Below are 26620 nucleotides of genomic sequence, written 5' to 3'. Positions count from 1 at the left end.
ACACGTAAAAAATTCAGATCGGTCCGGGTCTGAGTATTCAGACCTGTACTGATGAGATGGAGCAGGAGAGGACCGTATTGCAGCCCGTCCGCTCCCTGTTCTGTTAGAAAAAGAAAAAAAAAAGACTTGGGCTCATAATGGAGGCAGACTCTATTTCCTTACACAGAGTAGGAAAAGGACGAGCGGCAGTGTGCCTTCTCCTGGCTCGTTTTCCCGCTCGGTCTGAACACTTAGACCCGGACCGATCAGAACTTTTGACAGGTCTTTATGACATATCAAAATTTTTTTACAAACGACAGGTACAAGTGACAGGAGAAGCGATAAGGCATTAAAGTGTCACTGCCAACACAAAAAACTTTGGACGTGTCAGAAAGACAAGTCAGAAGCTTTGATTGGTCCAGGTCCATGTTTTCAGACTCTGACTTATTGTAAGAGGAGAGGTCTGCGCTCAGTACGGTCCAGTGATAAGACAGCCTCATACTGTAAGTCTATGGGACATGTATTTAGTGAGTGACAGAGCGGGGAGCGGACGGTGCTGCACCTCATTCTGTTGATCAGGGTGTGAACACTCAGGTTTTGTAATGACAGGTGCTCTTTAACAGCCACACCTCTCTCTCTCTCTATGCTAAAACAAGAAAAAACTGATACAGGAGGAAAAAAGTGTACAGAACCCATGTGTGAGTCTGCCCCCTGTCTGCTAACATGGCAACTGCAGGGAACTGGTGACAGTCACTCTTTATTAGCAGCCTCTCAGGGAATTGCTCTACAAGACAGGAGTGCACTATCCCTGCATGCTCGGTCCCTTCCACACCGCAGGCTGCAGCTGTATAGATGCCGCTCACAGCAGCAGTACAGCCGCGGACCACGTGGTGGGAGACCCCTTCTATGCGATGACTGTTATCGGATATAAGCGCTGCTCTCCTATAGGATAGCGGTAAAGGGAGTACAGCTGAGCCCAGCATACACTCACACGGGCTCGGCAATGCTCACAGCGCTGCACTCATCTGTCTCCTGTCTCTCGCCGTACCCTTAATTTCCTGCGTTCCAGCGCTCCCTGAGCACGTGACTTCTTACTGCCTCCAAACTACAGGAACCCTATTAGGACAAACCTAAAAGGCATTGCTTGTCATAGCTGCGAGCCCCTGCATCATTACATCTGAGTGCAGCAGTTTTCTGCTTATCACACCATGTTCATGTTTATAATACCTGGTGGAAATGTCTCTGTATTACACGAATTACTTGCTGATATTGCACTTATATGTGGACATAAACTTAACAATTGCAGGTTATGTATTTAGAAAACGTGATTTTATTTATCTGCCAAGAAACATACATAATATATGTGTGCATGTATATTATAGTACACTGTGTACAGCTAGATGCATATAATATATATGTGTGTGTGTGTGTGTATATATGCATAGCCACCCTTAGCTATGTGTAACCAGCCTGCTTATAGGGACTACATTGGGCTGGATGAGTTATAGAGCAACTCACACATCCATGTTGGTAATGGCAGTGCCTATGTCAGCACCGGAGTGCTTGGAAGCCAGATGAGTATGGGTGCTTCTTAAAAAAAAACTATATATATTACACAAAAGGGGGGTGCTTGGGTGGATTAGCATGGGTGTGCTATTTACTGGTGGGGCCTTACCACTAGGGCCCAGGGGGCTAACTACTGGGGGAGGGCACTGCATATAGGGAGATACCATTTAATATCATAGGGCTAACTACTGGGGGAGGGCACTGCATATAGGGAGATACCATTTAATGGGAGACTACCTGCAGGAGGATTCCTACATGGAGATGCTATCTACTGGAGGCCTACATACTTGTATAGATGCACAGGGAACCCCACTACCATGCGGGGGCACAGAGGGACCATTCACTATATTGGGACAAGGGGGGGGGGGGGGTTACTACTGTATAGATGCTGTTAAAGCGATTCTGTACCCACAATCTGCCCCCCCCCCCCCCCCAAACTGCTTGTACCTTCGGATAGCTGCTTTTAATCCAAGATCTGTCCTGGGGTCTGTTCGGCAGGTGATGCAGCTATTGTCCTAAGAAACAACTTTTAAACTGGCAGCTCCGTGCCCAACAGGCGTGGCTTAGATTGTGTATGCATTAGTCTGGCACAACCTCTCTGTCCCTCCTCCCCACCCTCCTCATCATTAGGAATGCTCCAGGCAGATTGCCCACTATTCGTTAGCTGTGTAAGCACGGCACATGGGCTGGATTGTTAAGGCACCTGGGCAATGTTCAGACAGGAGAAACTGTTCCAGGGGCATTCCTAATGATGAAGAGGGTGGGGAGGAGGGATGGAGGGGTGGTGTAAAGTTAGGGCACAGATACTCCCGTTGGACACGGGGCTGCAAGTTTTAAAGTTGTTTTTTAGGGCAATAACTGCATCACCTGACGAACGGACCCCAGGACAGATCTTGGATTAAAAGCAGCTATCCGAAGGTACAAGCGGTTTGGGGAGGGTCAGATTGTGGGTACAGAGGCGCTTTAAGAATTAGTGGTATCACTCGGTCAGGGAAGACACAAATTGTGGACCTTGCACTTGTCCCCGCCCACTGTTGTTATCTACTTGCCACTATTAGTCTTAGGCGGCTGCAGACAGATGGGCGGTCGTCCCTAACTTAGGATATGTGCAAACAGACAGAACGCAGGCAGAATAGACAAACAAGTAGGGATAGTCAAACGGGCCAAAGTCACAACTATCAAGCAGTAAAGGTCCAAAAATGAGAGCCAGAGAATAGTCAGTTACAAATTCAAAAGGTCAGGACAGGTAGGAAATCGGGATAGTCAGGGTACAGGTGGAGGGGAAAGATAAGCCAAAGGAAACACATAAGAAAATCGCAGTAGGAGCTGAGCTTGCTAGGGGGGAGATAGACTCAATAGCCAACAAGGTATAGGCAGACACTGATACCATTTATAGGAGACCAGGAACCCAGTCCAGAAGGTGATTGGACCACTCATGGAACAGAAGTAGTAAGGGTGAATGGAGAAACCAGCTGTCAATCACTAAAGCAAAACAAAGTTAACCGTAAAGTGGCCAAAAAGAACTCAGCAGGAAAAAGACGGGTGGGGCAGAGAAAACAATTAACAGAGCAGGAAGAATAGGCTGAGCTCAGAAACAAAACACAGAACAAGAGCAAATTCACTGTGAAAAGCATGAGCTCGGTTGTATCTTATGAACCAAGGACCGCACCAAAGTCCAAACAGGTTCAGTCATAACAGATGCACAGAAGGGGCCTTAATACTGTATTGTGGCACAAAGGAGACCTAATTACCCTGGTGCCACAGAGGGGACCTGACTACTATACAGGGGCACAGAGGAGCCTAACTACTAAATGGGGCCCTGGGAGGACCTAAATTATATGGGGGCACAGAGAAGGCTTAATACTATATGTCCTGAACCAAGGAACCTAATATGTTTTTTCTGGCAGATTCTGCAGAATTGTGTCCCAGGCAAGATAGGAAAGAAAATGAAAAGTGAAAGATTGTGATCAGAGAAGACATCACCTGTAAGTCACTGGATGTAAGTTCACTGTCCTCATTTATATGGCCTTCAGAGCCTCTGCAGAGTTGCTATATACCAATATATATTCACTTTATAGTGAGATAGTGGTCTTAGTATAGTATAGGATTTTATTCAGTAACAGTATGGTGGTAATCGCAGTTGTCATGGTGTAGCAGTATTGGAAATACTGGAATTGCCAGCCAAACCACACAAGGTGATATGCACTGCAGGATTTTCCTCAGAATGCTAACTATTCTTGCAGGATTTACCAGCTCCTTTTAATTTTTGCAATGCAAAGGTGCTCAGCGATTACAGTGTCCGCTGCGCTATTCACACGGCTGCTCTGCCAACACTAAAGGGCCGTTCTGCCCCTTTGTGTAGCAGACGTGCAGCACGTCTGTTACAGCCCACTCCTGCCGGCTGATGTCACTTTCTGGATGCGCCACAGAGGAACCAGGACGGCAGAGCAGAAGACGCCACTGGGAGCAGGAAAAGGAAGAAGACGCTGCTGCGGGGGATCGATGAGACAGGTAATTATGTTTTCTTTTCAACAAAGGTGCTGCACATTGTATGTTGTTGAATCTTTATGGGGATGTTCAATGGGGGGGGGAGGAGGGGCTATTCTATATGGGCATATAACAAAGGGGGGTTATTCTATATGGGCATATAACAAAGGGGGGTTATTCTATATGGGCATATAACAAAGGGGGGTTATTCTATATCGGCATATAACAAAGGGGGGCTATTCTATATGGGCATATAACAAAGGGGGGTTATTCTATATGAGCATATAACAAAGGGGGGTTATTCTATATGGGCATATAACAAAGGGGGGCTATTCTATATGGGCATTTTTTTTGTCTTGATGGGCGTTCACATATTTAAATAGTGAGGAACATGGTCAATTGAAGAAGAATTCACTACAGAATGTCTAGTACACTGCTATCTTAAATATATCGGGGAGAATATGTTATATGTGGGCTGCTGAGGTTTGAGTACCAGGGCTGATTTCATGTCCCAGTCCGGCCCTGCTCACAGTTACAGAGATGATATAGGATGTGTGCAGGTTGTGTTATGGTAGTGTAGCAAATCCCTCTTTGGTGTCCAAAAAGTTGGGAGGTATGTGCTGGTTACAGGGCCAGTATATCATATCTACAACTACCTAGGTAATCTTTAGTGTTCTGCTGCTTGCTTGGTCACAAGTGTGTTCAATAACCTTTGCAGTGAAGCTTGTCATCAGTCATTAAAGAGTTAATATGTCAGCTCACTGTGGGTACCTTTAGTCACCATAGCAACTGTGAACTGTGAGGACAATCACTTATGTCATAAAGAAAGTTCCATAAAAGAAAGGCACGCTGCCTAGAGCAGTGCCATCTTGGCTGTGCAAGAGGACCTTGACTTGACTACTTTACTCTCTTCTACCCCATAGTTGCCAACAGTCACGGTTTTGCTGGGACTGTCCCTATTTTGAGGACACAATTCTGGCAAAACCATGTCCTTGGAAGCCCCGCCCTCTCCCCCCACCTTTATCTATAAGCACTTATCACTGCTTATAGCTAACAGTGAACTGACACCGCAGGGAACCATAAGCTCCTGCTGTGCTCCTGTGACAGTATCTCTTGTGGTTGCTGTCTGTATCTGCCTCCAGCCACAAGGGGCCGCTCTCCTCCCAGCAGCCGACATGAGTAACATCACTCATGCAGAGCAAGGAGAGGAGTCGCTGGGGCACTAGAGAAACCATACAGATGAGTATAGCTTTTTTGTTTTAATTACAGATAAAGGGGGTGGAGGTATGTTGATGAAGGGGCAGGAGGATGATGAAGGGGGTAATTGTATGATGATGGAGGTGTAGGAGGATGAAGGGGGTAGTAGTGTGAGGATAAAGGGGTAGTAGTATGATGATGAAGGGGTGGTAATATAATGGAGGGGCAGGAGGATGAAGGGGTAGTAGTATGATTGTGGAGGTGAAGGAGGATGAAGGGGTAGTAGTATGATGATGGAGGAGCAGGAGGATGAAGGGGTAGTAGTATGATGATAGAGGAGAAGGAGGATGAAGGGGTAGTAGTATAATGTAGGGTCAGGAGGATGATGAAGGGGTAGTAGTATGATTGTGGAGGTGAAGAAGGATGAAGGGGTTAGTAGTATGATGATGGAGGAGCAGGAGGATGAAAGGGTAGCAGTATGATGATAGAGGAGAAGGACGATGAAGGGGTAGTAGTATAATGTAGGGTCAGGAGGATGATGAAGGGGTAGTAGTATGATCATGATGAAGGGTCAGAAGAATGACGGGGTAGTAGCTTGAAGATGGAGGGGCAGGAGGATGAAGGGGTAGTAGTATGATGATGGAGGAGCAGGGGGATGAAAGGGGTAGTAGTATGATTTAGGGGCAGGAGGATGATAAATGGGTAGTAGTATGATGATGAAGGGGTAGTAGCATGAAGATGATTGGGGCAGGAGGATGGAGGGGGAAGTAGTATGATGATAGAGGGGCAGCAGGATGAAGGGGTAGTAGTATAATGATGGTGGGGCAGAAGGATGAAGGGGTGGTAGTGTGATGATGGATAGGCAGGAGAATGAAGGGGGTGCACCTACCTCCCCGGCTCCAGCGTTGGGGTCTGCTGGACACGTCACAACCCAGGCCCCCACTCCCCAGCCCGGAACCAGAGCAGAGGACAGCGGACCCCAGCTCTGGAGCCAGTCGAGTAGGTGCATGTTGTTCAGCCAACCTTCCCCCCTTCTCTTTTGCGAAAAAAAAAAAAAAAAAGTATGAGCCCGCACTTCCCCTTTAATAAGGTGACAGATATCATAGCCAGATCTCTCTCCCATCCTGTGTAGTAAATTTATAGTCTATTTTTGGTATGTTGTTTTTGGTATATCAGGTAACTTGTACGAATTTTTAAACTATGCTATACAGCATTAGTATAACTCTCTAAGCCCAGGGGAGGGGCAACTCTCTAGCCATGGCTCTCTCAAGGTTTCCTCCACAGGGTGATTTTCCTGAGGGACGCCTCTTTGTCGGGGGTCTGCTGTTTTATATCTGTGTCATGTGATTTTAAATAAATTTTTGACAATTCGACATCTGATTATCATGTGTTGTGTCTTTACTTTATGTTCTTCCAATGTTCCTAAATGTTGCATTCATTTTGTGTGGGAGATGGGAGTCTTAACGCATATTGTCATAAAGCTGGACATCTGCCAGCCAAAGAAATACCTCCTTTGTTCGGTCTCTGGCAGGGGACCGGCTGATGTCTCTCACTATCAAAACTTGTGTGCGCCTTATAATGGTGCAACTTTGTTAGTTTCCACTCATTATGGTGTGCAGTGCAGGCCTACAGATAGTGTAACCCTACTTTCCCAGGTCCCTGAATGTCAGTATTGCCTGGGAAAACATAATGGATTTCAAGTCTTGTGAAACAATACACACTCTCTGTAAGATGGTGGTAGTGACCAGCTTTCCTTGGTTCCTGAAAGGCAAATTTGCAAGCAAGGAGTATTTATCTAGATATACAGTTGTTTCTATCGAAAAGGATTTGTTACCCAGCTTTCCCAGGACCCTTACCTATCTTTTCCTAGCTCGTTGATAAATCTTTTTCTATGATATGAGAATTGGGGACCTAGGCAGATAATAGAAAAAATAAATAAATAAATATAAATATAAATATATATATATATATATATATATATATAGTGGTGCCTTGGATTACGAGCATAATTTGTTCCGGGACCGTGCTTGTAATCCAAATCCACTCTTAAACCAAAGCATATTTTCTCATAAGAAATCATAGAAATGCAGACAATTGGTTCCAAACCCCAAAAATAACAGGTAAAACAAATGAAACAAACAATAAGAAACAGCTGAATATTTGATATTATAAGTTACTGTACGGTATAACAATCAGCATGTGGTATATAATGTATAGTAAGGGCATAAACCTGAAAAAAACAGCAGCAGTTTGTACATACAGGATGGAGCTGCAGATCCCCATAATGCAGTAGCATAGTGCAACAGGTTAGAATTACCTTCACAGTCCTGTCCCCTGATGTAAGCCCCAGCCTGAAGTGGATCTGCTATGATTTGGAAGGTGAGGGAGACAGAGTACAGTGCTGTAGACCACAGATTATCATGAAAATTTATTAGGACCCAGAAACTCCTATTCATTGATTAAAATCTAGGCAAGCATCAATGTTTACTGCAGCAATAACATACATTGAACAGCAGAGGGCGCACTTTACCAAAAAAAAAAAAAAGAGTATCTGATGGTAAGATTACTGACAATACAGCTCCCAACTTCCCCCCATGGAATGGTGACTCTGCATCAAGTTTCTGTCTTGTGATTACAGTATTCCTGACCATAGACTATTAAAAGAGAGAAGTATCTGCAATTGTCTGTCATTATGTGTCATACGTCATTCTGTGTTGCTAAGCTAACACACGGAAAAAATAAATAAGGAGATGGGAATTTAAAAACATTTTTTTTCTTACTTCAATATAAGGCTGGACTCACACGCACTATTTGGTCAGTGGAACAAACACAGAAAGTATTATATATTATGTACTAGAAAATGTACCCGGCGCTGCCCGGGTATAAAGTGTCAGTGTCCTGTATACCTGCAGGGTCATATTTACCATTAGGCACCCATGGTCTGGTGCGTAGGGTAGCACCTTGCAGGTATACCTGTAGTGCCCTGTATATACATGTACTGTATAGTTGGAGTAGGGGGTCCTGTATATACATGTACTGTATAGATGGAGTAGGGGGCCCTGTATATACATGTACTGTATAGATGGAGTAGGGGGTCCTGTATATACATGTACTGTACAGATGGAGTAGGGGGTCCTGTATATACATGTACTGTATAGTTGGAGTAGGGGGTCCTGTATATACATGTACTGTATAGATGGAGTAGGGGGTCCTGTATACATGTACTGTATAGATGGAGTAGGGGGTCCTGTATATACATGTACTGTATAGATGGAGTAGGGGGTCTACCAGTTATTTCTGTGGATGTTGTGAGGCAGCTTCCCTAGCAACCATTGCTCCCTGTGAAAATGAAAGCAGTAATCCTATTGGTTGCTAAGGCTCCAACTGCCGTGTCTGCTGCAGCTAATTATATCACCTGTGTGTGCAGTGAGGAGATTTTTCCATTCATCTCTATGGGGCGCCGCTCTTCCCCCTTCCCCTCCCCTCCTGTACATCTGGCGGGGACGGGACCTTCACTAAAACCTTCCCGCTCTCTCTACGGGCGACGCTCTCCAGTGTTACCCTTTCCGTTATTCGGCTATTCTGATTGGATGCCACCTTACATACCCCCGGCCCGTCATTGGCCAACGAGTAACACATGACCTAACATTTCAGCGAACTGCATTGCGTCCTGCCGGCTATCCCGTACCACTACCGCGGCGATCATCTGTCATGTTCATGGACTCTTTGAGAAATATATATATATTTACATTATTCCAATTCATATGTACTACTATACCTATAAAGCTTATGCTATTTATATTTATTCTATTGTTTGCATTGTTATGTCCATAAAGATGGGGAAGGAAAAAAAAAAAAAATATGCTAATTAGGGGCGGGATTGGCGCCCTTTTTCGTGCATTTAAAACGATTCCTGTACCTTTACTGTTATGCACTTTATTTTTGAGAAAGGAGACCTAATAGTCTCCGAAACGCGTCATAGTTGTGCTTTTAAGAATAAACCTATTGTCTTACTACATCCGGCTATCTTTGGATAATTTTGGCAGCGCTGGTAATACCCCTGCGTTTTTATTTTTATCTCTTACCTATACTTGTCCTCACGGGCCCCTCCACTTGGGAGTAACCCGTTTTTGGGTATCATCAGCTTCAGCAGCCATTATCCTAGCCACCACATACCTCGGACCTTTCACAGGACCCCCAGTACCCCCACGGACAGTGAGGGGTGATACGCACAAAGCCCAAGGGGCAACAAGGTGAGCAACCTTCTATCTCTCAATCATCCTATATATTTGTCAGTATTACACGAGGCGCCGGGCCTTTTTTCCTTTTCTTTTATACCTGTAGTATATAGCTTTGGGGTCATGTATACCTGTAGTGTAGAGTTTTGGGTCCTGTATACCTGTAGTATATAGTTGGTGGAGTTCCTGTATACCTGTAGTATATAGCTATGGGGTCCTGTATACCTGTAGTAAAAAGTTGGTGAAGGTGCTGTATACCTGTAGTTTAGAGTTGGTGTAGGTCCTGTATACCTGTAGTGTATAGTTTTGAGGTCCTGTATACCTGTAGTGTATAGTTTGGGGTCCTATATACCTGTAGTATATAGTTGGTGGAGTTCCTGTATACCTGTAGTGTATAGTTTTGGGATCCTGTATACCTGTAGTGTATAGTTTGGGGTCCTGTATACCTGTAGTATATAGTTGGTGGAGGTCCTGTATACCTGAAGTATATAGTTGGTGGAGGTCCTGTATACCTGTAGTGTATAGTTTTGGGGTCCTGTATACCTGTAGTGTAAAGTTTGGGGTCCTGTATACCTGTAGTATATAGTTGGTGGAGGTCCAGTGCACTTGTAGTGTATAGTTTTGGGGTCCTGTATACCTGTAGCGTCCTGTATACCTGCAGGGCCGTATTTACCATTAGGCACCCATGGTCTTGTGCGTAGGGTAGCACCTTGCAGAGAGGCAGTACCCTCCCGTTCAGACTTGCCAGAAAATCTTTGGTCAGGTCTTGTATAGCGGTGTTATCCAGTCACAGTATGGCGGTATTGGTCAGGTCTGGTATGGCAGTTTTATTCAGTCACAGTGTGTCGGTATTGGTCATGTCTGGTATGGCAGTGTTATCCAGTCACAGTATGGCGGTATTGGTCAGGTGTGGTATGACAGTGTTATCCAGTTACAGTATGGCGGTATTGGTCAGGTCTGGTATAGCAGTTTTTTCCAGTCATAGTATGGTGGTATTGGTCAGGCCTGGTATAGCTGTTTTTTTCAGTCATAGTATGGTGGTATTGGTCAGGTGTGTTATGACAGTGTTATCCTGTCACAGTATGGTGGTATTGGTCAGGTCTGGTATAGCGGTGTTATCCAGTCACAGTATGGCGGTATTGGTCAGGTCTGGTATGGCAGTGTTATCCAGTCACAGTATGGTGGTATTGGTCAGGGCAGGTGTGGCAGTGTTATCCAGTCACAGTATAGCGGTATTGGTCAGGTGTGGTATGGCAGTGTTATCCAGTCACAGTATGGCGGTATTGGTCAGGTCTGGTGTGGCAGTGTCATCCAGTCACAGTATGGTGGTATTGGTCAGGTCTGGTATGAAAGTGTTATTCAGCACAGTATGGCGGTATTGGTCAGGTCTGGTGTGGCAGTGTTACCCAGTCACAGTTTGGTATACCTGTAGTGCCCTGTATATACATGTAATGTATAGATGGAGTAGGGGGTCCTGTATACATGTACAGTATAGATGGAGTATGGGGCCCTGTATACCTGGACTGTATAGATGGAGTAGGGGGTCCTGTATAGATGGAGTAGGGGGCCCTGTATATACATGTACTGTATAGATGGAGTAGGGGGTCCTGTATACATGTACTGTATAGATGGAGTAGGGGGCCCTGTATATACATGTACTATATAGATGGAGTAGGGGGTCCTGTATACATGTACTGTATAGATGGAGTAGGGGGTCTACCAGCTATTAGAGCGGGTTCACACTACAGGAATTCTCGCGGACAATGTCCGCGGAATTCCGTCAGCTGTCCGCCCGCACATCTGGGCGCCTTTCCGCCGGCCCCATAGACACCATTCTATGGGCCGGCGTATTCCGCTATACGCTGAAAGAAGTGTCATGTCACTTCTTTTAGCGGATCGCGGTATACGCCGGCCCATAGAATGGTGTCTATGGAGCCGGCGGAAAAGCGCGTGCCCGTGCGCGCGGACAGCTGACGGAATTCCGCTGACATTGTCCGCGAGAATTCCTTAGTGTGAACCCGCCCTTACTGTGGATGTTGTGAGGCAGCTTCCCTAGCAACCATTGCTCCCTGTGAAAATGAAAGCAGTAATTCTATTGGTTGCTAAGACTCCAACTGCCGTGTCATTTGCAGCTAATTATATCACCTGTGTTTGCAGTGAAGACATTTTCCCATTCATCTCTATGGGGCGCCGCTCTTCCCCCTCCCCCTCCCCTCCTGTACATCTGGCGGGGACGGGACCTTCACTAAAACCTTCCCGGGCATCCTATGTATCTGTGTGCCAAATTTGGGGTCAAACGGTTCAGGCGTTTGGAAGTCTATTTGGGACAGACAGACAGAAGGACAGACAGACAGACAGACTTTGATTTTTATTATATAGACTAGAAAATGTACCCGGCACTGCCCGGGTATAAAGTGTCAGTGTGTTAATTAGATTTGTTCTAAGGTGCCCAGGAGGCCAAGCTAAAGGTATTGTTTCATCTGAGTTAATCAGTGGAATTAGTGTATACCTGTAGTGCATAGTTGAAGGGGTTCTGTATACCCACAATGTATAGTTTTTAGGGGTCTCGCATATCTGTAGTGCATAGTTGGGGGGGGGCTGTATACCTATAGTGTATAGTTGGGGGGGTCCTGTAAACCTGTAGTGTGTATTTGGGGGGGGCTGTATACCTGTAGTGTATAGTTGAGGGAGGTCCTGTATACCTGCAGTGTACAGTTGGTGAAGGTCCTCTATACCTGTACTGTATAGTTCGGGGGGCCTGTATACCTGTAGTATATAGTTGGTGCTGTATACCTGTAATGTATAGTTGGTGGAGGTCTTGTATACCTGTAGTTTATAGTTTAAGGGTTCTGGATACCTGTAGTGTATAATTGGTGGAGGTCTTGTATACCTGTAGTATATAGTTCGGGGGTCCTGTATACCTGTAGTCAATAGTTTGAGGGTCCTGTATAACTATAGTATAGAGTTGGTGGAGGTCCTGTATACCTGTAGTGTATAGTTTGGGGTCCTATATACCTGTAGTATATAGCTGGTAGAGTTCCTGTATACCTGTAGTATATTTGGGGTCCTGTATACTTTTAGTATAGAGTTGGTGAAGGTGCTGTATACCTGTATTATAGAGTTGGTGTAGGTCCTGTATACCTGTAGTGTATAGTTTTGGGGTCCTGTATACCTGTAGTGTATAGTTTGAGGTCCTGTATACCTGTAGTATACAGTTGGTGGAGGTCCTGTATACCTGTAGTATATAGTTTTGGGGTCCTGTATACCTGTAGTGTAAAGTTTGGGGTCCTGTATACCTGTAGTATATAGTTTTGTGGAGGTCCCGTGCACCTGTAGTGTATAGTTTTGGGGTCCTGTATACCTGTAGTTTCCTGTATACCTGCAGGGTTGTATTTACCCGTATGGCAGTGTTATTCAGTCACAGTGTGTCGGTATTGGTCATGTCTGGTATGGCGGTGTTATCCAGTCACAGTATGGCGGTATTGGTCAGGTCTGGTGTGGCGGTGTTATCCAGTCACGGTATGGTGGTATTGGTCAGGTCTGGTATAGCGGTGTTATCCAGTCACAGTATGGCGGTATTGGTCAGGTCTGGTGTGGCGGTGTTACCCAGTCACAGTTTGCCGGTATTGGTCAGGTCTGGTATGGCAGTGTTATCCAGTCACAGTATGGCGGTATTGGTCAGGTCTGGTGTGGCAGTGTTATCCAGTCACAGTATGGCGGTATTGGTCAGGTCTGGTGTGGCAGTGTTACCCAGTCACAGTTTGGTGGTATTGGTCAGGTCTGGTGTGGCAGTGTTATCCAGTCACAGTATGGCGGTATTGGTCAGGTCTGGTGTGGCGGTGTTACCCAGTCACAGTATGGCGGTATTGGTCAGGTCTGGTATGGAGGTGTTATCCAGTCACAGTATGGCGGTATTGGTCAGGTCTGGTGTGGCAGTGTTACCCAGTCACGGTATGGTGGTATTGGTCAGGTCTGGTATAGCAGTGTTATCCAGTCACAGTATGGCAGTATTGGTCAGGTCTGGCGGTGTTATCCAGTCACGGTATGGTGGTATTGGTCAGGTCTGGTATATCGGTGTTATCCAGTCACAGTATGGCGGTATTGGTCAGGTCTGGTGTGGCGGTGTTACCCAGTCACAGTTTGCCGGTATTGGTCAGGTCTGGTATGGCAGTGTTATCCAGTCACAGTATGGTGGTATTGGTCAGGTCTGGTATGGCAGTGTTATCCAGTCACAGTATGGCGGTATTGGTCAGGTCTTATATGACAGTGTTATCCAGTCACAGTATGGCGGTATTGGTCAGGTCTGGTATGGCAGTGTTATCCAGTCACAGTATGGCGGTATTGGTCAGGTCTGGTGTGGCAGTGTTATCCAGTCACAGTATGGCGGTATTGGTCAGGTCTAGTGTGGCAGTTTTATCCAGTCACAGTATGGCGGTATTGGTCAGGTCTGGTGTGGCAGTGTTACCCAGTCACAGTTTGGCGGTATTGGTCAGGTCTGGTGTGGCAGTGTTATCCAGTCACAGTATGGCGGTATTGGTCAGGTCTGGTGTGGCGGTGTTACCCAGTCACAGTATGGCGGTATTGGTCAGGTCTGGTATGGAGGTGTTATCCAGTCACAGTATGGCGGTATTGGTCAGGTCTGGTGTGGCGGTGTTACCCAGTCACAGTTTTGTATACCTGTAGTGTCCTTTATATACATGTACTGTATGGATGGAGTAGGGGCTCCTGTATATACATGCACTGTATAGATGGAGTAGGGGGTCCTGTATATACATGTACTGTATGGATGGAGTAGGGGGTCCTGTATACATGTACTGTATAGATGGAGTAGGGTGCCCTGTATATACATGTACTGTATAGATGGAGTAGGGGGTCCTGTATATACATGTACTGTATAGATGGAGTAGGGGGTCCTGTATATACATGTACTGTATAGATGGAGTAGGGGGTCCTGTATATACATGTACTGTATAGATGGAGTAGGGGGTCTACCAGTTATTACTGTGGATGTTGTGAGGCAGCTTCCCTAGCAACCATTGCTCCCTGTGTAAGGGCTCGTTCCCACTGAGGAAAGGTAGCGGAATTCCGCGACGGAATTGTCCGCCGCGGAATGCCGTTAGCCTCCCGCTCATAATGGGAGTCTATGGGAGGCGCGCGCTCCTGCCCTGTCCGCGCTGAAGAATGAACATGTTCATTCTTCAGCGCGGACAGTGCAGTAGCGCGCGACTCCCATAGACTCCCATTATGAGCGGGAGGCTAACGGCATTCCGCGGCGGACAATTCCGTCGCGGAATTCCGCTACCTTTCCTCAGTGGGAACGAGCCCAAAATGAAAGCAGTAATCCTATTGGTTGCTAAGGCTCCAACTGCCGTGTCTGCTGCAGCTAATTATATCACCTGTGTGTGCAGTGAGGAGATTTTCCCATTCATCTCTATGGGGCGCCGCTCTTCCCCCTCCCCCTCCCCTCCTGTACATCTGGCGGGGACGGGACCTTCGCTATAACGTTCCCGGGCACCCAATGTATCTGTGTGCCAAATTTGGGGTCAAACGGTTCAGGCGTTTGGAAGTCTATAGAGGACAGACAGACAGACAGAAGGACAGACAGACAGACAGACTTTGATTTTTATGATATACAGTAGATAATAATAGTAATTATTACATAATATAGATATACTATAAAGTAAACAAGTGCATTGTTTTCTGTTTTGGACCCATTCCTGGTTTTGCCTAAAATACTGAACAAAATGATGACCAAATACCAAATAGCTTGTAGTTTGAAACAGTAATTTATAACACAAATTGCTCAAAATCAGATTGTAGTGTAACCAAAATGACAACAGATTAAAGGGGGTTATCCAGCACTTCCAACATGACCACTTTCTTCCAGAGAAAGCCCCACTCTTATCTCTAGTTTGGTTGCAGGTTTTGTAATTCAGTTCAAGTGAATGGAGTGAGCTAAATTGCAAACCACACTTGAACTGGAGACAAGAGTGGTGTTGTCACTGGAAGAAAGTGGCCATGTTTTTGTAGCACTGGATAACCCCTTTAAGGCTTGATGCACATAACAATGTGCACCCATAACTGTCTGCATTAGCACTAACCCTTTCATTTAGAATAGGTGATTCGTGCCACCATTTCGGGCCTCACAATGGCTTGCCCATTTTTTTTTTTAGCACAAATTATTGTCCCAACACAGATCCTTACAAGTAAAGATGTGTGTGTATGGGGCCATAAAAATAAATGGGTCCGCAAATTTGTGGACAGAATAAACAGATGTGCAAAGGGGGCCTAACTAAAATAACAATGACCCCCCTCTTCTTTGGAGACAGGGACTGATACAGAGTTACAGCTATCTATAAATACAGGTTTACCCAGTTGATCTAGTATATGTTGGCATCCTGGTAGAACAACATACACAGGCAGCGGGTCTATTTGGAGCAATTCCTGCACATAAATGTTTATTTAGCAGAATACAAAAGCACAGCAGTCCACTCAATAAATATGTATGTGTTCAGGAAGAAGCCTGTATATAGTCACGAGTTGATTACATTTGGGCTATGTTCACATGACGGGATTTTGCATCCGCCGTCCGTCAAAGACTCTTTTATTTGCCAATGGCGGCATCCTCCTTACAGGTCACCATGGGTAAGACTAGACTCTTTTTAATATAATATTGCACAGTGGGTTAATTGTACTGACACATGAGAAAATATCACCGGAGACTGCAGAACTGCTTATATATTGTTTACAACTGTGATCTTAGCGACAATTGTTTACATGTATAAGGGCGTTGTGAAATTGTTACTGTTTACTGATCCATATATCTGTTTGTGATGGTTTTATGTTAGTATTGGGTCTTTTTTTGTGCACATTAAAAAAACTAATTTAACATTTTAAAATCCCATTAAGGGTACAAACACACTGGGCGGATCTGCACTCTATGGGCAGACAAACTCGCAGCAGGATGGACATCCCGCTGCAAGTTTATCAGCAGCCCAACCCGCTAACCCCCCCGGCTGGAGCGTATATATCACCTGCTCCCCCGCCGTCTTGCTTCGGGGCTCCCGGCGTCTTCACGTCCCGCTCAGCCAATCAGTGCGCTGCGGCGGGGCTTCGCAGCGAGGAATCTGCTGCGGATCCGCCCAGTGTGTTTGTACCCTAATAAACAGGAATTTTTTTATGGAAGTATACACCTATTTTTTGTGGTGTACTATGTTATAGTGGGTTAGGACTGACTGATATATCTGTGACAGAATACCAGGTTGAGTATTTGGACTAGGATAGGAGTTAATGAGAAGTGGTAGTGTCACAAAGATCTTTGGTGTATAATCCTTTTTCCCCTGGTTATTCTAGCAAAGCTACTGTATGGCTAGCTGGACTACGCATGAAGATTTCTTATAGCTACAATCTTTCTGCCTAGGTACAAACATATTGTGCACTGTTTGTGTTTTCTGTCCACTATGATCATATTTGTTTGTAAACTTGGGGCTGTTGTCTTTCTTGTGTTTGTTGTGAATAGTGGAGAGATTACATTTATCTTCTATATTGTAAACTAGTATTGTTTTTATTTTAAGACTAAGCTTCTGAACAAGTACAGCGAATATGCATAAAAACATAGGATACAACTATGATTTAGAATTGGGTTCTGTTTTATTCTGGTGATGGGTCACCTAGGCACTGGTAATGGTTATTTGCTTTATACTCATTTTCACCATAGTCAAGCAAACAGGTCATTTTCCTAATGTAATTAGGAGGAGTTATTGCCCAACTTTCCTAGGCCCCTGAAAATCTGTACAATACAGTAAATCTTCCTTGACACTATTTTTTGTTTTCTTTTAAGCATATGTAAAAAAAAAATCCAATGCACCCTTAAAGGAGAAGCCCTGCGAAAAGTATTGTATTGCCCCCAAAAGTTATACAAATCACCAATATACACGTATTACGGGAAATGCTTATAAAGTGCTTTTTTCCCTGCACTTACTACTGCATCAAGGCTTCCCTTCCTGGATAAAATGGTGATGTCACAACCCAACTCCCAGAGCTGTGTGGGCTGTGGCTGCTTTAGAGGACGATGGCAGAGGGATGCTCAGTGTCCCTCCTGTGCCCTGTGTCCCTCAGTGTCCCCCTGACACTTATTATGGGAAAACCTGGCACTGAGGGACACAGGGCACTGGAGGGACACCGAGCATCCCTCTGCCATCATCCTCTCCAGCAGCCACAGCCCACACAGCTATGGGAGTCGGGTCATGACATCACCATTTTATCCAGGAAGTGAACCCTTGATGAAGTAGTAAGTGCGGGGGGGAAAAAGCACTTTATAAGCATTTCCCATAATAAGTGTATATTAGGGATTTGTATAACTTTTGGGGGGCAATACAATACTTAAATAAAAATTTTCGCCGGACGTCTCCTTTAAGCATTCTTATGGCTTTGTTTCAAATACACCATATTCAGGCATCCACAATTTTTCCAGCACGGATGACACAGGTGGGCTTTTGCATAAAAGCAGTGTATAACCTTTCTCTTCTAGTTAATCCCCCCACATATTTATACTGAAGTTATGCATTATAGCTAGGTATGCAACATAGGACCATATTACTAGGAACGATAATTGGCTGTATCAGCCCTATCCGGCCGATTATCGCTCCTTGTAATAGAGACAACGATCAGCCGATGACAATGATCATCGGCTAATCGTTGATATAGGTTTGGAGCTATAATCGTCGGGCATTAACCGCGCATCACTATGCGTAATATCCATGGTCTAGGTCTCCTCTTGCGGTCTGCTTCTTCCCGTGTTCTGCGCGCTGCAGCTTTAGCGCTCAGACAGGCCGCTTAGCAAATCACTGGCCAGGACCACCACAGCCAGTGATTGGCGGAGTGGCCTGTCAGCTGAGACAGGCCGCTCTGAAGCTGCAGTGCGCTAGATCAGGGAGGAAGCAGACCGCAAGAGAAGCCCCAGAGCATGGACAGGTGATGTATACAGTTTAAGCCAGGGCTGCAAGGACATCGGTGTTAAATGATTATCGTGCCGTGTGATAGGCCCAGTAAACGCGCACCGATCTAGCAGATCGGCACTCGTTTACAGTTATGATCGGGCCCCCATTGGCCCATGTAATAGGACCCATACTGTAAATCTGGTTCCAATCTTTATTTAATGCCTTACTGTCTTTTAAATTGACTTTTGACATGTCACATAGATTGCCCTAAACTGTTATACATTACCTCTCCCCGTTCCTGCCCTCTGCTTGCCTCCAGGCGGCCGCAGCTTCAGAGCGGCCTGTCTGAACTGACAAACGCTCAGCCAATCACTGGCTGGGACTGCCAGTGATTGGTTAAGCGGCCTAATACAATAGTGTAAGTAGGGAGGGCACCACTAAATGACTAATATCAGGGTGCTGCTGTGCAAGAATTACAACACATAATGAGAGAGAAAAAAGAAAAGCACAAATATGCAGCACACCTAATAAATGAAATAAATATAATGAACAGTCTTTATTTTAGCACAGAAAAACAGGATAAAAACAATTAAAACGTGAAGAGGTAATGTATAATAGTGTATTCAATCGTTAGTCTTGGGCCTTCCGTTGGCGGTTGATGATTTTAGGTCCAGACCTAAAGACATGATCAGCCGATGATTGTTTCATCGGCTGATTGTGGTTTCTAGTACAGAGAGGGATAATTCGGCTGATTATTGCTCCGTGTAATAGGGGGTGCCTCCCAGTGGGGATCACCAAACCACCCTGATACGTAGCCCCTTAAGTCCCACTCGGTTGCGAGTATTGAAACATAAATAGGGAAATACCAGGGTGGCCCCTTATACGTCAAAGTCTAACTCTGTGGCGAGTATTGCAACATGACAAGGGTTTACCAAGGCAGGCATCCAGAGTAGGATTCTGGCTAACAGGGGCAATGAAAAATAGACCAACAAAACACATCAATCGCTGAACTCAGGGAGACCAGCGACAAAAAAAAAATCAGATGGAGTACTCACTAAAGAGTCTCCACTGATGCATTGCCCCCTATAAATTTAAATATGCAAAAGAAGGGTCCGTGGAGTCTCAGTTACGAGTCTCAAAACACGGGAATAGCCAGATATCCCTCCAGGGGAGGGAAGCCTATTGCCAAGGGGGTGCCTCCCAGTGGGGAGATCACCAAACCACCCTGATACGTAGCCCCTTAAGTCCCACTCGGTTGCGAGTATTGGAACATAAATAGGGAAATACCAGGGTGGCCCCTTATACGTCAAAGTCAAACTCTGTGGTGAGTATTGCGACATGACAAGGGTTTACCAAGGCAGGCATCCATCCACAGACGATCTTTTCGGGGTAGTTGCCCCTCGTCAGTGTGGAGTAGGATTCTGGCTAACAGGGGCAATGAAAAATAGACCAACAAAACACAGCAATCGCTGAACTCAGGGAGACCAGCGACAAAAAAAAAAAATCAGATGGAGTACTCACTAAAGAGTCTCCACTGACGCATTGCCCCCTATAAATTTAAATAAGCAAAAGAAGGGTCTGTGGAGTCTCAGTTACGAGTCTCAAAACACGGGAATAGCCAGATATCCCTCCAGGGGAGGGAAGCCTATTGCCAAGGGGGTGCCTCCCAGTGGGGAGATCACCAAACCACCCTGATACGTAGCCCCTTAAGTCCCACTCGGTTGTGAGTATTGGAACATAAGTAGGGAAATACCAGGGTGGCCCCTTATACGTCAAAGTCTAACTCTGTGGCGAGTATTGCGACATGACAAGGGTTTACCAAGGCAGGCATCCATCCACAGCCGATCATTTCGGGGTAGTTGCCCCTCGTCAGTGTGGAGTAGAATTCTGGCTAACAGGGGCAATGAAAAATAGACCAACAAAACACAGCAATCGCTGAACTCAGGGAGACCAGCGACAAAAAAAAAATCAGATGGAGTACTCACTGGGAGGCACCCCCTTGGCAATAGGCTTCCCTCCCCTGGAGGGATATCTGGCTATTCCCGTGTTTTGAGACTCGTAACTGAGACTCCACGGACCCTTCTTTTGCATATTTAAATTTATAGGGGGCAATGCATCAGTGGAGACTCTTTAGTGAGTACTCCATCTGATTTTTTTTTTTTTTTTGGCGCTGGTCTCCCTGAGTTCAGCGATTGCTTTGTTTTGTTGGTCTATTTTTCATTGCCCCTGTTAGCCAGAATCCTACTCCACACTGATGAGGGGTAACTACCCTGAAATGATCGCCTGTGGATGGATGCCTGCCTTGGTAAACCCTTGTCATGTTGCAATACTCGCCACAGAGTTAGACTTTGATGTATAAGGGACCACCCTGGTATTTCCGTATTTATGTTCCAATACTCGCAACCGAGTGGGACTTAAGGGGCTACGTATCAGGGTGGTTTGGTGATCTCCCCACTGGGAGGCACCCCCTTGGCAATAGGCTTCCCTCCCCTGGAGGGATATCTGGCTATTCCCGTGTTTTGAGACTCGTAACTGAGACTCCACGGACCCTTCTTTTGCATATCCATGTAATAGGGCCCTTAGTGTGTACTTCCCAGCTGGCCGCCTGACCCAGCTGTAGGCTGGCTCCATTACAAGTCTATGGAGCCTGTCTCCTGAAATAGGTAAGCATGCAGGCAGTCGGGAAGTGAAGTACACTGCCATGTGCTACTGCCATTTATCTATTGGAGGGGGTTTTAGCACTGAGACTCCTCCTTAGCCCCTTAGCGACCCATGACGTATCTGATACGGTGCTGATCCCGGCTGACACGTGCAGCCGGGCAGTGCCTCTATTAGCCGGCGCGGGTCCCGTTGCCGCGCCGGCTAATTAAGCACTTCAATGCAGCTGTCAAACCTGACAGCTGCATTGAAGTGCTTTATGCACACTATCCCTGGTGTCTAGTGGGTCGGATCTCCCCCCCGCGATGCGATCGCGGGGGGGGAGATCCGTTCTTCTGCCCGTGCCAGGCCTCAGCGTCAGAATGACGCTGATCCCGGCTCGGCAATAGATTGCTATGGCCTGCAGCAGGCCATAGTAATCTATGACCGATCTGATGGATCTTTGCTGTGTATATACACAGCATTGATCTCTATGAGAGATCAGTGCTATGTATATACAAGCCCCCCAGGGTGGCTTCTAGTCCATGTAAAACAAAAAGTAAAAAAGTGTTTTTATTAATAAAAAATCCCCTCCCCTAATAAAAGTCCAAATCACCCCCCTTTTCCCATTTTATAAATATAAATTAATAAATAAATAAACATATTTAGTATCGCCGCGCGCGTAATCGCCCGAACTATTAATTAATCACATTCCTGATCTCGCACGGTAAACGGCGTCAGCGCAAAAAAATTACAAAGTGCAAAATTGCGCATTTTTGGTCGCATCAAATCCAGAAAAAATGTAATAAAAAACGATCAAAAAGTTGTATATGCGCAATCAAGGTACCGATAGAAAGTAAACATCATGGCGCAAAAACTGACACCTCACACAGCCCCATAGACCAAAGGATAAAAGCGCTATAAGCCTGGGAATGGAGCGATTTTAAGGAACGTATATTTGTTAACAATGGTTTGAATTTTTTACAGGCCATCAGATACAATATAAGTTATACATGTTATATATCATAGTAATCGTAACGACTTGAGGAACATGCATAACAAGTCAGTTTTACCATAGGACGGACGGCGTAAATGCAAAACTCCCCGAAATCAAAACAAATTCGTTTTTTTTTCAATTTGACAGCGCAAATGATTTTTTTCCGGTTTCGCAGCATATGTTATGGAAAAATAATGCCGGTCATTGCAAAGTACAATTGGTTTCGCAAAAAATAAGCGCTCATATACGTCTCTAGGTGAAAAAATGCAAGCGCTATGGACTTTTAAACTTAAAATGGAATAAGCAAAAGCGCAAAAACGAAAATAGGCTTTGACCTTAAGGGGTTAATATGTCTGCGACACTTGTCAAAAGTTAATTTAAATGACAATAACGCTTTAAAGAAATCCTCCAGACTAAACATACACACTGTATTAATTAATTAGGCATCATTTGCATTACAGTATTTGATCAGTATTTTACAGCCTTTAAAAGCTGGAAGTGAATGATACATTCCAAGACATGAAAAATCAACTTGGTAGGCGCTGCTGTGTGGACTGTATAACAAGATTTATAACACAACAACTTGCTGCTGGGGTAAGAAGACTTCATCCTCAGGTATGTGCAACCGGTCTTCTCGATCCAGAAATGGGCTATAAATCTTGTTTTATAGTCCATGAAGCAGCGCCTGCCAAGTTGATCTTTCATGTTTTGGAATCGATTGCCTGCACTGTCCATCGGTTGGTGAGGAACGCAGGCCACGACCGATTTCACACTGTTTAAGATCTGCAAGGATCCATAAGATCCGGAATGAGCTAGAAGGTGTTGTGCCCTTGGTACAACACTAGTAGGTGAGCAAATATCTAGTCGTGATTCAGCAATTTAGATCTCCTGTCTGCACAAAAGCGCTCCATATTCTTTTCCCTAGGAGTGAATAATGGAATCATCAATGCTTGATTTTCTTCAATCCACCCCTAATCTCTGCTTTAAAAAAAAGGAAACAAAAAGAAAAAGATCAAAAATACTGAGATCGAGAGAATGTAGCACAAAACCAGTATATCTTGAAGCTGCAGACGCCTTCACATGCAGAGGAGCTTACATGTAGAATGAGCCAGATATGTGTTTGCTTACAGAAACATGCAAGTAAATCAGGCCTGTAGAATGAGTCAGTAGACTTTTAAAAGACTCTTAGAGGTGGACCTTCACCTTTTATGCACAGCAAATTTACAGTAAGGTTGGGTTCATGAAACTCCAAACGCTCCTGGTGGCTGGAAAAGATGAATGCAGCCCTAGGGTTGCCTGGAAAACATAGATACAGCAACTGGGAGTCAAATGCAAAGCATTCATGGGTCTGAGAAACTGAACTTACTGAAAACGTGTTCATCTCTAATAATAATGTTTAAAGTGAGAAAACCTCTTTAAGACTTGACTATAAATTAAGATTCATTTAGCGCTCTTCCTAGTACTGGCCCACCCTGTTCTCAAACATACATATGAACAGATGGCAACTAAACACTTTATATTCAAGGTCAATATTCCATTGTTGTATTCTATTTGATGCTTAACACAATAAAGCTAGACTTGACCTAGGACCAACAGCTTCCATGAGCTTTCTATGAGAGTGGGCGGTGGGTGCATAGCTATATAATTGGAGAAGAGGTTGCGTGCGTCACAGCTGTAACTCATGAGTCAGGCCTGATATTTTCATGAATGAGGATTGAAAAAACAACTCAATGTGCAGCTCTGAAGCTTAGCAAACAATTGTGTAAAGAAACAGTGTGCATGCATGGTGCTGCTCTCTGCCTAATAGAGGGGGTCTTTTGGAGGTTAAACTGTATTTTAACGCTATGTGTAACAATAATGGAAATGTAAGAAATTTGTCTTTCTAGTTATTGTCTCAAGTCAGTTCACCCTCAACCACAGCCTTCATAGTGTTCTCTTGTGAAGTGCCCAAAAAGCAATCCCACTGGCTGTGGGTAAATATAGAAAAGAAAGAGAAGTCATATGGGCAAAATAGATGCCTGTTGCTTTAATTCAAGTTATTGACCCACTGTTGCCCATTCGTGCTGCAGCAGGGGGGCTGATGCATCTTTCCTGCTCATGTGACAATCAGAGCCGCCATCAGGAATTTCGGGGCCCCATACAACCAAAGTGTCTGGGCCCCCCACATTAATAATAAAAAAAAAAATTGTGTGTTCGACCCACGCCTTGCTGGGAGGTATAATTTGGTTCAGATCAATTCTAGAGAACTGGCTCATATACCCCATTTTCCCCAGTGGCTTAAAATGTAACCTCTGTTATACAATTATAAAATTGTAGAAACTAAATGTGAACAAGGTGCAATTCAAATAGACACTTACTTGTATAGCTGCCTCTTGTGCTCTGTATGCAGTGCATTATATTCACCCTTGCAACGTACAATTAATAGCGTGTCTACAAGCCCAGCGGGGCTCATTATGATGGAGACTAAAACTTATACAAGAGTGGGGTAGGGGTTCCCCTGTATTCAGAATGCTGTTGAGTGCTAGGCAATGCCCCGTTTGGGGTTATTGAATTTCGAGGGTCTGGGGGGCTGTTTGATTTGTATATGTTCACCAATATCCCCCCCCCCCCCCCCGGTATGCTCACTAACATAGAATATGTTGATAAGGCTAATATAATGAGGCTGTTCCATGTTAGTGAGCATATACAAATCACCCCCCCCCCCAGGCAGACTAGTTTAGCTCACCCAAGACAGTGATAGCGAATACATGGCGGTGAGAACGCTTTCTAGGAGATCCTGTTTGTGCAGCAGAGGTGTCTTTATCCTGCTCTGCATAGACCCTCAAAATTCAATAATCCCAGACGGGGCATTGCCTAGCACTCAACAACATTCTGAATACAGGGGAACCCCTACCCCACTCTTGTATAAGTTTTAGTCTCCATCATAATGAGCCCCGCTGGGCTTGTAGACACGCTATAAATTGTACGTTGCAAGGGTGAATATAATGCACTGCATACAGAGCACAAGAGTCAGCTATACAAGTAAGTGTCTATTTGAATTGCACCTTGTTCACATTTAGGTTCTACAATTTTATAACTGTATAACAGAGGTTACATTTTAAGCCACTGGGGAAAATGGGATATATGAGCCAGTTCTCTAGAATTGATCTCACACACAGACACCAGCACACATGTATACAGACACCAGCACACATGTATACAGACACCAGCACACATGTATACAGACATACAGACACCAGCACACATGTATACAGACATACAGACACCAGCACACATGTATACAGACACCAGCACACATGTATACAGACATACAGACACCAGCACACATGTATACAGACATACAGACACCAGCACACATGTATACAGACATACAGACACCAGCACACCAGGGCACGATGAAGTTTGAACTTCTGCAACCTGGAGAAATCACCTGATATCACCTGCAGTCCTATGTAACACCACATAACACAGTGGTATCTCTGAGTACAGATAATGTAGTAGATTTCACCTGCAGTCCTATGCAACAGCACAGATAACACAGTGATATCTCAGAGTATAGATCATGTAGTAGATGTCACCTGCAGTCCTATGTAACAGCACAGATAACACAGTGATATCCCTCTGAGTACAGATAATGTAGATGTCACCTGCAGTCCTATGTAACACCACAGATTACACAGTGATATCTCTGAGTACAGATAATGTAGTAGCTGTCACCTGCAGTCCTATGTAACATCACAGATAACACAGTGATATCTCTGAGTACAGATAATGTAGTAGCTGTCACCTCGGGGCACCCCTACTAAATGATGTTCTACAAAATAAGAAAAGTGTCATACAGGGACTCACTGGTGACGTCTTCTTTGATCTGAGACGTCACTTTCCCTTTTCCTCTCCATCCGGCCGAGACCTCCATGATGAGTCCTTCCAGATACGTTTCATCCCCTTAGAACAGGCATGTCCAAAGTCCGGCCGGAGGGCCATTTGCGGCCCGCGTTCCGAACTTTTACGGCCCCCCAGGTATCCAGCTTGCTATTATCTGCCTGTGTTATAAAGCATATAGCATGTAGCATGTAAAATGGTCGGCCCTCGCACATGTTCACTTCATCAAATTTGGCACTCTTCGAAAAAAGTTTGGACATGCCTGCCTTAGAACCTGCAAGACAAACAATTTAGGCTCCACACATTTCTAGCAACTTCCTTTCCTTTCTCCCCCCTGTAGGCTCCCATAGTAACTGCGCTGTGTGGGATGCCCCCTGTATGTAGGATCCCCTGCTGTGCCCCCTGTATGCAGGATTCCCTGCTGTGCCCCCATGAGCTAATAATGCCCCTAGAGGTGGCCCCCATAAACTAATAATGCCCCCAGAGGTACCCCCATGCACTAATAATGCCCCCAGAGATGCCCCCATGAGCTAATAATGCCCCCAGAGGTGCCCCCATGAACTAATAATGCCCCCAGAGGTGCCCCCATATACTAATAATGCCCCCAGAGGTGCCCCCATGAGCTAATAATGCCCCCAGAGGTGCCCCCATATACTAATAATGCCCCCAGAGGTGCCCCATGAGCTAATAATGCCCCC

The 26620-nt window shown here is 45.2% G+C and overlaps 1 protein-coding gene across 7 annotated transcripts in view; it reads right to left on the bottom strand.

Annotated features, from left to right (window-relative positions):
• The window catches only part of DTWD2 (DTW domain containing 2), a 176870-nt gene extending 153552 nt beyond the window's left edge, over positions 1-23318 (bottom strand). For 2 of the 7 annotated variants that reach the window (XM_069964569.1, XM_069964575.1), the window contains exons 1-2: positions 8645-8743; positions 7086-7140 (exon numbers count right to left, since the gene is read on the bottom strand). In XM_069964569.1, the coding sequence (XP_069820670.1) occupies positions 7086-7140; positions 8645-8723 (134 nt within the window). In that variant the 5' untranslated portion in view covers positions 8724-8743. Of the gene's footprint in view, positions 1-970; positions 1074-4688; positions 4738-7085; positions 7141-7546; positions 7582-8644; positions 8744-23243 lie in introns of those variants that run through there. The other 5 variants (XM_069964574.1, XM_069964573.1, XM_069964572.1 and 2 more) reach the window with 5 other exon arrangements.
• Between the last annotated feature and the right edge of the window lie 3302 nt (positions 23319-26620).

This window comes from Dendropsophus ebraccatus, chromosome 3 (assembly GCF_027789765.1).
Source record: "Dendropsophus ebraccatus isolate aDenEbr1 chromosome 3, aDenEbr1.pat, whole genome shotgun sequence".
NCBI lineage: Eukaryota > Metazoa > Chordata > Amphibia > Anura > Hylidae > Dendropsophus > Dendropsophus ebraccatus.
The sequence above is the reverse complement of the archived record's forward strand: the minus strand, read 5'-3'. Positions and strand labels throughout refer to the sequence as shown.